The 14,798-nt window shown below is 38.1% G+C and overlaps 1 protein-coding gene across 2 annotated transcripts; it reads right to left on the bottom strand.

Moving 5' to 3' along the window:
* Window positions 1-1,797: 1,797 nt before the first annotated feature.
* LOC147539084 (Tetratricopeptide repeat (TPR)-like superfamily protein) lies at window positions 1,798-12,954 on the bottom strand. 2 transcript variants are annotated; one of them, XM_086641042.1, is made up of 19 exons: window positions 12,764-12,954; window positions 12,616-12,690; window positions 11,968-12,087; window positions 11,851-11,891; window positions 10,927-11,138; window positions 8,763-10,720; window positions 8,102-8,317; window positions 7,359-7,991; window positions 6,998-7,233; window positions 6,646-6,856; window positions 6,332-6,487; window positions 6,075-6,232; window positions 5,747-5,939; window positions 5,165-5,550; window positions 4,828-5,008; window positions 4,477-4,709; window positions 3,499-4,150; window positions 2,650-2,728; window positions 1,798-2,568 (listed from the first exon to the last, which is right to left on the bottom strand). In XM_086641042.1, the coding sequence occupies exons 1-19, from the start codon at window positions 12,764-12,766 to the stop codon at window positions 2,315-2,317; spliced, it is 5,997 nt and encodes a 1,998-aa protein (XP_086497168.1). In that variant the 5' UTR covers window positions 12,767-12,954; the 3' UTR covers window positions 1,798-2,314. The 2 variants fall into 2 exon arrangements, 1 of the variants encoding a protein (XP_086497168.1); XR_015225365.1 differs by having other exon boundaries at window positions 1,936-2,568; window positions 2,650-2,822.
* Window positions 12,955-14,798: the final 1,844 nt, after the last annotated feature.

Here is a 14,798-nt window from a genome sequence, read left to right as displayed (position 1 = left end):
CTCTCTCTGCCAAGTCATGCCACATCATCTGTTGAAGGTCCCCCTCTCTCTCTAGAACTAACAGTTCTAGAGAGAGAAAAGAAAGAAAAAAAATATTTTGAGAGAGAGAGAGGAAGAGAGAAAAAAAATAAATTTTTTTTTGTTTTTTAGGTTTGAAGTCGCCGGCCGGAAATTGGCCGGCCGGCGACTCTCGCCGGAGAAGGTGATGATGTGGCGTAACAGATGATGTGGCATGACTTGGCAGAGAGAGAAAACATGATGGAGGAGAGAGAGTGACGGTGTTATAACGGGAGGGGGCCATATGGGTATTTCTCGTAAAGTAGGGGGCCAAGCGGGAAGCTGGTCACAATGTTGGGGGCCATTGGGGAAATAACCCAAAACCAAAACAAGGAAATGAAGATTTTCATTAACTATTCGAGATGTATTTCATCTAAAACCAGTAATTAAAGACAAAACTAGATCATAAATTCATTAGAGCATGAAGATTGGAAAAGAAAGTATAGGAAATATACACGCAACTGTGTCAAGTTGACGTGATATATAAGCATAAACACATCCCGAAAACATATTTACTAGTATTTAATTGAGTATCTGTAAACTTTAGTATGCTACTTTGCAAACATAGCTCTCTGTTTAAAGGTGAATCTACTTCATATGTTTTGTCAGCCAGATAAGCAGCAAAAAGTTATACGATAACCTGTACTACTCCACCTCCTGAGTTGCAAGCCTGTTCAATACATAACATAGTTACGTATGTGCACAAATACGCATCTAGCAATGTGTGTGTGTGCATTGCTTTTAGTCCCTCATTTGAGGAAATCTTTCACACTTGAGTTACAAGGAAATCTTTCAGCCCTTAATACGTGGTCAATCACTTACTTTTTTTTGTTAAAAGTGGTCATCACTTACTAGTTGCCAACACTTATAAGTGCTCATCTTTCAGACATCCCCTCCCAATGTAGTTCAACTATTTTACAACCTCTTTCAAAAAATGAAAAATTAGTTAAAATTCTTTACTCGGTTTGTTTGGTAGTGGATCATCAATTATTTGGATAGCTGTTTTAAGAAAACAAAAAAAACTTACAAACTACAATGAATTTTAGGGTGACAATTTCCCATTTTTTTTTTCTCAAATTCCTCAATTTTATGTCCTAGGTCACCCTTCTGCCCGCGAACTTCGCTAAAATCAAATTTTTTTCTCTCTTTCCTCTTTTGACCACCTCCTGTAATAGTCCCACATTGCTCACAAGAGTGTCCAGAGACTGGGCTATATGTGTAAGCTCAAGCTTAGTAAGTACCGAGGCCTTTTGGGTAGGCTTGTAGTGCCTTCGCCAAGGACAAAACCCCGTACCTGTGTGAGGTGGTTAAAGCGGGGACAATATCGGCAACTGCTAAGGCTTGGGGCGTTACACCTCCCCTCTCATCATGTCTCTCTGTCTCTTCTCCCTCTTTTCCGGCAAAGAGGAAAACCCCTTTGCCAGACCAGACGAAGAACTTCTCATCTGGATAACCAAACAAAGATGCCCTCTTTTTCTGGATCTGGAAATCCCATATCCGGTCGAAGATTGCCGTGATAGGAGTCTCCCCTTCATCGACCAAAGAGAGGGAGAGAGAAAGAGAGAGACAAACAAAATGAATATAGTATAGTTTGATTCTTGGTCGTGTTACTATTATTGGTTCTCTTTCAAAACCATATTAAAAAATAAGTGGTGCAAGTGAAAGTTATAAATCAGATGATCCCACATTGATAACACTTCAGCACTTGTTAACAGGGTACTGGGAAATGGGAAGCTACCATGTTGTAAACACTCAAATTTAATGCAGAAATACACATCCCCAAAATGCAGTACTTCTCATTACAGAGTATCTCTCAGGAATTTCAACAACAACAAAAAAAAAAAAAAAAAAAAAAAAAAGAGTATCTCTCAGGAAGTAACAAGCCAAACTATGGAGAATCTAACCCTTCGAAGACAACCTGTAATCTGTTTTCACTGCCTCAGAGTCCAAACCTCTCAGGAAGTTACACGTTTGAAATGCCAAGATTTCGAACAGGCTCACTGACTCACTTCAAATGCAGTTCGTAATTGGTCCTATATATGTACACACAACACAAAGAAGTGTACTCTCTCCGATGAGGAAGAATTCTTCTACTGCTGTTGATGAGTCCGGACTCTAGTTACTGTTTACATTTCAGTGATGGACAAATACTAAGGACATAAATAGAGCCTCAAGTATCGAGTCTAGAAAGAGCAAACTTCAGAGATTCACCAGGTCAGGATACCTCATTGGCCGAAACCATTTTCAAATGATAAATTTAACCTTGTGTAGTTTCATTTGCTTCCTTAACATCTGAAATGATCCTTTCTGTGGCTACTGAGTTGTTGCACTGGTGAAGTTGTAGACCAGAGAGCGAAGTCTTTTGAGTATCAATGGGAGACGGAACTGGGTTTCTTGAATCAGGTGCACTATCCGTTTCAGGCAAAGAGGCAGAAGATGGAGCCGTATTTGGCGGATTTTCGTCAGTTTCACCGCATCCATCGTGGGTCACTTTCTCCTTTACCCCACCACCTTCATTTCACAAAAAGAATATGTTTAGATAGATATAGGAAAACAAGCAAATGGAAAAACCCAAATGGGAGATGGAGAAACCTGATTGGGTAGTGGATGAAGTAGTTATGACCGTATGTGAGGCAATGGATGAAGTTCCACCTCCTTTTTTCATCTTCGACTGCCATATGCAACCACAAATCCAGTTCCTTTTAAAAATTAGTCCTGTTTTAACTGCTTTTCTTATGGGGCATTTGGTTACCATTCTGTGAGAACTGTTACTAGGTTCAAAATGATCATATGGTTATTTTCCAGAAATGTTACCCCACAATTGAAAACACTAGTTCTTAAGAAACAACTATATTATTGATCGTGCTAATGAAGTCCAGCAATAATCAGCTTGGGGTCCCCAAGGGCCTGACTTCTGTCTGGGTCGAGTAAGTCGTCAGAGTTTTCACCAACTCTTATAGATACATTCCACGTCAATACATATACTACACAGTACAAAACATATAAAATACCCCTTTATGCTAAATATATATCTGCGAGTGTGTGCGTTTGAGTGGGTGAACTCTATAATAGGCACGAACTCTAGTCCGAATATCCGATCATTCAAATGAAACTCCAACAATTCAAAGTTCCAAACATAACGACTAACTGATAAGTTAGGAACTCAGGCATCGGATCTATCAGGCGGCTGACGAGCCCGAGCCAATCCTCGAATTACTCGGGTGGATAGGCCGATCCAAAGTTTCAAACTGCTTAGATCAATGTCAATTAAACTATCGTCTCCAAATATTTGGTTATCTATTTTTTGTTAACAAGCCCAATTTGTACACCTTAGTTAATTATGTTAAGGTTGGGCCAGAAACTATTTATTACTCACTGTATTTGATCATCTTAATGGATTCCAAGCAAGAGTTTAATGTAGCAGCGATAACAAGAGCATACCTTGACAGTTTCTTCGCAGTGCTTTACCACAGCGAGAATGTTAGAGTAGCGGCCATGGACTAGAGTATACGCCCACAACAGAAGCTTCCTCGGGATGCTCAAATCAATTATATCGACTCCATCCATCCCAGGTTTAAATGGTGCATCTATGGTAAAGAGAGACGATAAAACTGTGTACAAGTTTATACCAGAAGGAAGATTTCCACATGAACTCTCCTTATAAAAGTTGTAAGTGGACCGAAGTAAAGTATTCGCAGAATCCATGCTCCCATCGGATACTTGCTTAATTACGATTCCCTTTATTTTGGATAACTCATTACTCCACTCCGCTTCAAGGCTCCTTAGATGGGTTGGATCCTCAAATGATGAGGTAAATAGGTCATTCTTCTGGAGATCAACACAAAGTAGTGGGCGATTTTCTTTAACTTGGCCTACTGAATTAGGAAATGTCTCGGATTGTGACGATGTGATTTTCGCCAAACTTATAACAATGGAACGGTACCACGCCACAGTCGCATGTCTGCATACTTTAGCACAGTTACTATTTGATAACTTTGGGTTTTTAAAACGCTTCCGGATTTTTTCATTTATTCCTTCAAGTGTATCAAGCTTGACATTTTTCTCCAATGACTGGATATATTGATGTAGATAGCTGCAGCAAGAAACTAGCCATATCAGTTGGTACAAGTTATGGCAAAAGCAAATTAAACCAAGACAAATAAAAAACATCAAAATGGAAAGAATCAAAAAGGAAAATATATCTTTTGGGGTGAATACAGGATGTTCAAGAACTCGCAGATTAGCAAAATTCCTCTCAACACCGGTCAATAAAAGCACCTTAATAAGCCACAACATCTTTAAAATCAAAAGGTTTAAGATTTCCGTAACTCTGAAAGCTATCATGCCAAGCAAGTCAAGCCACGGCATAACAGTACACGTCCACAATCAAGGATGGGTAAAATAAATTCCTAGTCTTACCCATAGAAGCCGGTCTCTGTTAATTCTGGGCTCTTGATCTCAGGCAAATTGCTTATATCTGTCCACAAGTTCCCATGATCCATGAACAAGTTGAACATTTTCTCAAATAGATGCTCAGAAGAGCTACTGATATCAGCAGAACCAGGAGTTTCAGCTTGACGTATGGATGAAACAAGTGCCTGGATATACCTACCAAGAGCTACTGGAACAAGATCTTCAAGGCACAGGGAGAACTGCAAATAATTGTGTAAGCTTACTTAGATTAAGTCATTAGTAAAGATTCAGAAGTCGGAACTTTTATAGAAGCGAAACAATTATCGAAGTGGTTAAGTTGTCTGACTCATTTATTACCCTCTTATCAGCACGAAGAGATATGTAAGCCTTTTCTAGAGTAAAGATATCACCACTTTCCTGTAATAGTTTCAAATAGAACAAAGTATACTTTCGAATACAAGTAATAAATTTCCGGGAACTTTCAGGTAAGTTAACTTCCAACACCTTCTTGCTTCCAGTAAGACCTGGTGCTTTTCGCCTGCAACCCATAAAAGTGAACTACATTTAGTTTCGTATCATTTCAGCTATCCCCCATGATGCCATTAAACATATGGAAGTTTCATTAGAGAATAATCATATATTGTTTGGAACACTTAGAAACTAGAACTGGATGTCTGGAAGAACATTTTTATACCTCCCCTTTCTGACCATACCATCAATCTCCCACATATTAATCGTGAAGGAAGACCTAGATGACTTGAAGCAAAATGAAAGTTCATCCTTTGCCCGCTCTACGTTCCCATTTTCACCCCTTCTATACCATCCTTGAGCAAGCGCATATCTTGCCTTGTGAAAATGCTTAAGTTCCCCTTCCACACAAACTTCAATGGCTGAAAGACAGTCACTATACAGCATGTACCAAGCTTCATCCAAACCATTAACGTTCTTTTTCCCCTCAGAATTGGCTTCACTACAACCGTTAAAATCATTTGGTACATTTTGATCATTAGAATCAGCCTGATCAATAATATTTGTTACGGTTTCCTTTGTTAATTGACTAAAAGAGTATGCTGCCACAACCTGAAAAGATTAGAAGACGTAAAATAAACTCGTAAATCATCCCTAACCATGCAGCTGCAAGGAAGTGTAAATTGGAATATTTTCGAGATTTACTAAATAAATTGAAAAGGACTTTATAATAAACTCCTAAGAAAGTTAAGGCATAAATGCACGGTGGGTTGATTAAGAAAAGAGAGAGAATCCTCTAATCACTAACCTTGAGAGCCTCTACATTGTGTTTCCCGCATGTATAAAGTAATTTCAGACGTGATGCATGAATCCTGTAGAAAGGATCAACAGCTGACGGATTAAGAGTCATAGCATTGTCATAGTATGAAAAAGCCTTCTCACGCGAATATCCTAGCTTCTCACAAAGCTTGCCCAAGTAAAATGCGTGCGACCATTCTGGCCTGCAAGAAAGTAAAATTTGCTGATAAATATTACTTAAACTTCAGAGGAGACAACACCTTCAATGCTTCTTTCTGTTTATCCTTTCACTTCAGATGCTTTATCTTAAAACTTAGAAAAAAAGTTAAACATAATACTTGTGTGAGAAAGCCTTCTCGAAGTGCTTCATGGAGTTCTGACAAAACATTATCCACGCTTCATCCTTGGTGGGTACCACCATTCGTTGGTCATAAATTGGAACAACATTTTGAATTCCATCGTAGTACACTAACGCCAATAACTCATGTATTTCACTCTGAAACCAAACAGATCTATCTAATTAATATACTCTTAACAGAAAAAAAAAAAAAAAAAAAGGAGGAAAGATTGCGGTCAGAAATAATATAACACGGACCCTTTCAGCTGGTGTCTTTGCTAAAGCTAAACTCATTAATAAACATCTCCGGCTTCTTCTTCTACTAGTTTCAACTCTCTGAGGTACAGTAGAATTTTTCCTCCACCCCGCAACATTTATGTGCTTACTTCCATCATTTAGCAACAAATCTACCTCCTGATAGATTCAGGACAAACAATTTTCTTCAGAGGATAAAAATGTCAACAGACTGACAGAGAGAGATAAGAGAGAAGTGATCAACAATCTTTAGCAAATATAAGTATTCAAAACTTCCTATGTCAACAACCAATGTCTAAGAAATCGAGTTATCTAACCTCATCATATATATTAGCAAGACGCTGCCAGCTCTCGAAGCGTAAGAAATTGTACATCAAATCATACTTGAATAGGGTTGCGTTTTGCTCAACGAATTCTTCTCCTTCCTTGGTTAGTACAAAGCCTGGCCATTTATCAGTTGCATTCGTTTCTTCAGCCTGAGCTAGAAAATAATACAAGTTGCCGTATACTTCTCCATATGCCCCAGAGCTGCAACAATTTTACCAACCCATCAACAGGACAGGAATAGTTCTCACAAGTCAAAATTAGAAAAAAAAAAAAAAATATGTATCACTGCAGAAAACAGTAAAAAATTAGATGATGTTGAAAGGATACTGCGAGTGGTAGTACCTCCCTACTGCTGATGTATTGCATAGCTCGAGGCTTCGACCATTTGGAAATATGACTTTCATGATATATTCCAGAAATCCATCTGATCCAGCCTCTTCACTGATCTTTTCTTCACATAAATCAGGATCATCTAAGAAGTTATCCAGTGAATTTTCTCGCAACATATCTTCAGGCGGTTGAGGGAAGTGCTTTCTTATAGATCTTAATACTCTTCGAACTTTCACCAAACCAGGCCTCTATGACAATAACAAAATGTAAGTGGCCGAATAAAGTTCCGGAAAACAAAAATTACTCTAGAAATGCTCTAAGAATTGATCATAAAGAGAGCAAGTAAGAGAGAAAACAATAAGTAATTACTCACAGATGAAGCCTTTGCATAAGGTAATAAATAGTGAAAGACATCCGCACACTGTTCCTTGGTCTGATAATCACCACGGCTAGTGTTTTTGTGTACAGCTAGATCATCTTCGTTCAATGAATCAGGTGATCTAAGATCTAAACCATAGAGACAAAAGAAACTCTGGTCCAGAGCATTATCTATTCCTAACTCAATTTTCTCCCTTTCAATCTCAGTAAGATGATCATCATCATCATCATCTGCTGTATTCCCATCATTTTCACTTTTACCCTGTTCTAACCCATCATTATCCTTGACTAAACTTCCACAAGGTGTGCCTTCACAAATCATATCTTCTACCGCATCGTTCTTGGCAGAAACATGTTTTTCTTCTTTAGCTGCTCTTATTTCCACATCAACAGCAGCATCTGAATTTGACTCACTGGTGGATGTTTTTGGATCATTACCAAGGGTAAGCGGATCTTGAGATTTGGTTTCTCCCGACCCCTTAAAATTTGATTTCAGTTTCACATCTAAGGCCAAAAGATGTTTGATTGCAAGTTTAAGAAACGGTCCTTCTTCTTTTTCACCATCTTTACCAGCACAGCAGAGTCCATATTCAGCAAGCAATTCATGGATTGCAACAATTAACTCAACCTGATAGAGAGGCAAAAAGAAACATAAGCGGTTTTATTTGTGAAGTAACTCTGAGATGTTTCTCTTAATGTAAAACATCAATTCTTCTAAGAAAAGTTGGTTGAATTTACCTGTGCTTTAACTGGAACAGATTGGTTCAGGTGCTGAAGTTTGCAGAATGCGATAGTAGCATCTACGGTACAATCACTCTCTAGCTGTTCTGTTTGATCCCCATTTCCTAATCCTGAATATTTCTTACAAAGGAAATTGCTAATTGTGTTGCTCATTACTGTTAGCAGCAAAGCTTGAATATCACCAATAATGCTCAAAGGAACACTATCGTCATCCTGGAAGCATAAAGAACACAATTTTGTAGCACTTGAATAAAAAAACAAATCAAAACACATAAATAATTGGGTATACAGGGTCATAGGGAGATTAATGTTATTTGAAGTTTTAAACCCAGATAATTAGTGTTTAGTTATAGAATCAGCAACTCCAGATCATCTTTTTAGAGGATGAAATTATGTAAACACTGACACACTTATCGGGTACCACGTGTTGCTAGATTTTCAATGTATTAGGATGAAAGACCAGACGTCAAAAAAAAGACAAGACGTCAAATTATAGCCTAAGATTAATTTCATTTATCTGTATTCCATCCAAGGTGCTGGGAGGTGTTAGGAATGATGCGATTATTATTTTCCTGTCTCAAGTTTGTCTCTCTCTGTATCATGTCTCACTTTTCAATGTATTAGGATGAAAGACTGAAAGAGTACTGTATGAACTTACTGAAGCCCCACATTGATCAAGGAGATTCTTTACTTGAGAAGCACATCTTGATATTGCCTTAACTTCATCTGCAACCAAATACATCCATTGTTTGCATAAGCTTTGTGCTGATTCCAACTCCAAAGGTGAAGAACATTTCCAAGATAACTTCTTTGGGTCAGTCGTGTCTACAATGCCTGCTGCAACAGTGAGTATATGCAACTTACGCAGGTGACAATGTAAATAAACCTTAGCATTCATTGGAGTTGCCTTCTCGGATGCCATGATTAGAATGTCGAGAGAAGCCAACTCCACGGATGCAACCTTTTCACCTACTGTATAGGTTTCAGGTAGAAAGTCCAGGTACACATCTCTAGAGGAGAGCAAAAGTGGAGCAAGCAAGTTCACGCATTCTAAATGCATTTGATTCTCAATCATCTCACTAACCGTCTTCTTTAGTAAAGAATCGACTTTTAATAAATTGATTTCGTGCAGAACTCGTTCAACAGTTAACTCCTTAGTAAGCTTGCAATGAGGCACTGGAATAGAACCCAAATGACCATTTCTGAAAAGTGACAAAGAAATGCAGAACTCTTCATAAGCTTTCGCTTTTTCACCGGCCAAAATTGATAAACGGCCACTCAACCAGAAAAAACGGATCCAGAACGAACTTTTATTGGGTACGACGGAATTATCCAAAACCCTGTCCCTCAAAACAGAGTCACCTTCTGCCACTACTCCAGTCTGCTGTGAAACGTCATCCCTTGAGTTATGGTAAGTATTAGGTATACAGCTCCAATGAAGTGAAGGATCTAAAGCTACCATCTCAATGACCTTACAAAGATTATAAGAAGCATCAGACAAGAAATCCGACGGCTTCGATTCACTGGAAGAACATAATCCAAGATCATAGTACAGCTCAGCAAGAAAAAGGCTACATTCGATGGTCCTATCTTGATCCCAGTGTCTAGTCAACTTCTCCAACTCCAGGAATTTGACAAAGACTTCTTGGCAAGGAGGCATTTTACGTGCAAGCTCTTCTAAAAGCAAATGACCCATGTGATAGGTTCCGTAGTTTTTTGATGCTTCCCTTACAAATCTTTCAACATCATTAGATTGCGGATCTGATGGATTTGATAAACCACGTAAAGGATGATCAGAAACCATGGCTTCTGATCTACCGACAAGAAAAGGCTCTAAAAATTGAACTGCAACTTTTGCTAAATCCCTGCTAGTAGAAAAGTCTATTTCTTCTTTTCCAGGTTTACGACTTCTTAATCTTTCAAGACGACTACTCCTCCTTTCTTGAGGATGTTGTTCTTCATCTGTACAAGCTTCTTTTTCTTTAAATGGACTTGCTTTTTCTGGGGTACACTCACCATGAGATACGTTTTCACCTTCTGAAGATCTCATGACAACTTCAGAAACAGAAGGCAAGTTTATTTTCAATCTAGAATCCAAGTGTCTCTCAATCTTTTCACCGATGATGCTTTCTGATTTCTGACAAGGTGGTGACCGATCTCCTCGTATATCTGAGTTGGATATGAGAACCTTAGCTCTTTTCAAACTAAGCTTCCCATTTGTTGGGTCATCTTGATTTGATATGGTTCCCGGCTCAGAGACAGTATCACTTGCAGGATTTAAGACTCCCAATATTGCATCAACAAGAGATAGCCATGATGCTTCTTGAAGATGAACTTCAATGTTCTTACAAAATCTTTCAAGTACTACACCATCATTTATGTTATCATCTGTTGCTTTTCTTTTGTTGGAAAATTTTAAGCGCACGTGCTGCGGTTCTAATTTATCAATACCTTTTGGAGCAAATGGAATTGGTTCCAACTCCTGAATGGTATTTTTCACATGCAAAGCCCTAGAATGTGATGGCCAATGCCTTAGAATCAGTTCTGCAACAGAAAGACAAGAAACCTCATCACGAATAGCAATTAGAACTTCCAATAGTTTCTCCATGCAATTCCCTGCATTGAGTGCACAAAAGAGAAAGTTATCACAAATGTCCTACAGAATCTATACGATGGTTAAAAAGAAGTATAAAGAACATAGAGACCCATAATACATGTTGATGCAGTTACTCTAATTCCCTAAGAAACATGAGCTATTGGCAAAAGAAACTGAATCTTAGAATCATGGAAATAATATAGATAAATAATCCGCGAATTCTTACAATTATTTGGGCTGCAGAAAAGGCCTTGCTCAAATGCCCAACGTGATATGCTCAGTAAGCCCATCGAGCATGACAGAGTTCCCAGTTGGTTCCAGACAACCGAGTCTTTACTATCAATCTCTACAGCTTGAAGATAACAATTTAAAGCATTCTCATAGTAATTAAAACCTTGTTGGAGGAAAACATTTGCGAGATTTTTCAGCGTCAAGAACCTGAGGAAATAAAGGATATAATGAGAGCAATCAAAATAATGCAGTTGGTGATGGCCCAGGATCCTAACGAGAATAAAAAAAGAAGTTCATACAGATCAAGCATATCTATTCATACAAACAAATGTTGATGGTTTAATTATGCTCACTTGATATCTGGAAAGGGAAAAATATGGCTGAACTTTGATGGAACGATAATCACAAATACTCAAATAACCATAGGAAAGGTCAAATAAGTAAATGACGGTGTTACCATTAGATTGAACCCAAGTACTTGACTGAGCAACTCGGGTACAGCTCGGTTGGGCTGGTGTTCAGTACTAGGGACTAGAGTCACTCGGGGAGAGATTCGACCACCAAGAGCAAATTTTATACACTAATGTATATAATATATATATTATATGTGTGTGTGTGTGTATAAGAGACTTATTCTTCTCAGTTTCACCTTTTGCTCTCTTTCTGTCTGTTGTATAAACACCGCCATAGAGGACAAACTAAAATCAAACAAATGATGAAATGAATTGGCGAGTTTGAGCTGAATTCAGCTAAAATCTTGTTGTCTCGGCCTACTTGCGAGTCTGATTTACTCGGGATTTATTTAAATGTTCAATACTATTATGGCTCTAAGCATTCGACAACTAGTTGACTAGTTCCGGAGACAATGGTAAAACTAAAACCACAAGTTAGGAGAGACAATGGGATTCAGATTTTGCACCTGAGTTGTAACATATGACCATCACTTGAACTGCTTTCCACCTGAACAAAACAAGTGAGTTACGCAAAATACTATAAAGTGATTAAATTAGCATCATTTGTTTGGAGCTGGCAAAACCTGGGCATTTGATATTAAAGGATCCTTTAGAACAGCTTCAAAACGTGTGCGAGCCTTCTCATATTCTTTAGCTTGTAAGTTAAGAAGTCCTTCATGATAAGTTTGAGAAAGATGAAATTCCTGAAATCACAAAATATAGAGTGTATTATGAACCAAACTATTAGAGCCAATGAACCATAAAACTTAATTTCACATAAATCAGAACCCAGTAACATAATCAAGAAGAGATAAAAGTGGATCTCTTAAATTACAAGATAGATGACTTTTCCCAATCTTAAACCCATGTCCCAAATTGCCTAAAATGGGTATCAAATTTTGTCCTGTAAGCCCAAAAGGGCCACTAAAGGGAGATTATCAATATTAAAATTATCAGATTGAGCATCACATTTTGCTCTTTTAAAACCTAGATAGAATTTCTACGTAATTAACTCTTATGACTCCCCAACAGAAAGGAATAGTGAAAACCCTAGCGCTTGTAATTCTGGAGGTATAGCATTATCAGAATTCTTAACCAAACTAAAAGCTACCCATAGTTAGAGAATGACAATAATTCAAAACCCATAATTTGTTTGATAAATAAATTCGATTAGAGAGATTGTTTCAGTAAACAAGAATATGCTTCGAACTAAGAGAGAGAGAAAAACTTGCCTGAGCTTCTTTGGTAGGGGCCAATGGCTCCCATTTACCTTTAGAATCTGTATCATTGATAGCGGCAATGGAGAACTGAAAATAGCAAAATCCGTTAGAGAGAGAAAAACGAGAGAGAGAAGATTAGAGAGCAGAATTTTCAACTCACCATCTCCGAGAGGAGCAGAAGAAGTTCTGTACTCTTTTCCTAATTCTGAAATTAACAATTTGGCGGGTCGATTGAGTAATCAGCTTTATAATTAGGGCAGTGTGTGGTGTTGTTATCGGCTATACAATTTTGGGTTATTTGTCAGATGACCCCGTAGTTTATGACCAGCTTCCCGCCTAACCTCCTGGTTTATCGAAAATACACGGACGACCTCTTTTCTGCCATTACTGTTACAAGACCGTCAAAGTCACATTTTCTATTCCAAAATTACCCTTCTTTTAATTTTTTTCACATCAACTCTCTTTCTCTCTAAAATTTCATCTCTCTTCCCCAATTATTTCTCTCTTTGAAAATTACAATTGAAAGAAATTTTGATGGTCATTCGGACCTACTAATCCAAAAATGGGACTCGTTATCTTTCATATAATCTGCTAATGTTCGTGTCCTTTTAAAACAAGAAGGAGGCCCGTATATAAGGGGTGTTTCAGGTCTACTTGATTAATAAGGTAACAATCATTTCCTTGCTTCGTCACTCTAGTCCCATCCTCACTTTCTCCTTTCAAGAACTTTGACCTAATTTCTTATGGAGAAATCCCTTCTTGATCTGAAAGAAAAGAGTACCGTTCCTATGTAACTGGAATATGTAGAAACAAGGAAATGTAGAAAGAGTAATGAAATGGTATTTAATAGAGTGAAGAAAGGAGGAAATAAGACTAGTGAAGATGAAGAAAATAATATCATTTTCATCTTAGAAATTTAACCCTAAATAAATATATTGTGGGTGCAAATCACACCTCTTCCAGGTCTTGTACTCTTTAAACCTTTCTTCAATTCCAAGTTTTAAATCTCGCTTTTATTCAATCTTCTCTTTTGTGTTTTCTTGGATCTAAAAACATAACTCAATACCCAATTTCTTCATTGAACTTCTTATCGAGGTATCATCTTACTTTCCCCAAAAAAAAATCTTCTAAAAAGATTAGATCTTTATGCAAAATGGGGTTCAATTTGAAGGGAAGAATCAAGATTCTGAACATATTGAAATTACAAATATCTTTGTGGATCCATAGGAGTCTGGTTTATCAATTTTGTTTGCTATTGCTATGAAAATCTTTCCCTTTATGCTTTTTATGCGTTCTAATCACCCACTGTTCTTCGCCATGATTTAGATGGTTGTACCAAAGCTATGTTGAAAAAGTCCTGACTAGTTCCCTGTTGGTCCCCGACTACTCCTCAGTCCCCACTTTGCCGACTCGCCTAGAATTGTAAACACTAGTGGGGCCTAATTTCGCTTAAATCCCCGACTCGGCCCGACTAGGGTCGAGTTTACTAGTCCCGCTAGTCGGGACTTACAAGGAGAAGGCTGCTCTAGGGTTTGAAGCTTTGGCTTCTTCACTCATATTCTCATCTCCAAACATCAATCAGACAAGATTCTGTGAAATTAGATGTCCTGCAGTGAATATTGGAACAAGAACACAGAGCAATTGCAGTTGAAAAGGTAATTTGTATTATTCATAAGTTGTATATATAGTATTACATTAGGGTTTTGTATATATTACAAACATAGAAAGAATTTATACAGGAAATCTATTTAGGATTTATTTCCTATTTCTTGATCCGTCGGAGATTTCCTTCTCTTTCTCTTGATACGCCAATACCCCCCCGCAAGTTGGAGCAGGGGAAGAAATCTGAGTCAAGCCCAACTTGGAAAGAAGTCGTTGGAATTGATCAGAACCAAGAGGTTTGGTGAAGATATCAGCTATTTGATCAGCAGAGCGCATGTAATGAGTTTGAATGAGGCCCGAGGTAACCTTTTCATGAACAAAGTGGCAATCGATCTCGATGTGCTTGGTGCGTTCATGAAAGACCGGGTTGGCAGCAATGTGTATAGCCGCTTTATTGTCACAGAAAACCGAAAATGGTTCTGGAATAGAAATGCGGAGATCTTGAAACAGGTATTTCAACCATTGGAGCTCCGCAGTAAGAGAAGCAAGAGCACAATATTCTGCCTCAGCAGAAGATCGGGAAACCGTCGGTT

This window comes from Eschscholzia californica, unplaced genomic scaffold (genome assembly GCF_041429995.1).
Source record: "Eschscholzia californica isolate CP2 unplaced genomic scaffold, dmEscCali1.0.p SCAF_5, whole genome shotgun sequence".
Lineage (NCBI taxonomy): Eukaryota > Viridiplantae > Streptophyta > Magnoliopsida > Ranunculales > Papaveraceae > Eschscholzia > Eschscholzia californica.
Note: the sequence above shows the minus strand (reverse complement) of the source record. Positions and strands in the feature narration are given on the sequence as shown.

What these genes read in the sequence shown, in the direction of transcription:
- LOC147539084 (XM_086641042.1), bottom strand. An exon ending in ACAATGTAGAGGCTCTCAAG is followed by an intron (nt 5,551 to 5,746) that starts GTTAGTGATTAG and finishes TAATCTTTTCAG; the next exon opens with GTTGTGGCAGCATACTCTTT. An exon ending in ACTGCGAAGAAACTGTCAAG is followed by an intron (nt 2,729 to 3,498) that starts GTATGCTCTTGT and finishes TGCATATGGCAG; the next exon opens with TCGAAGATGAAAAAAGGAGG.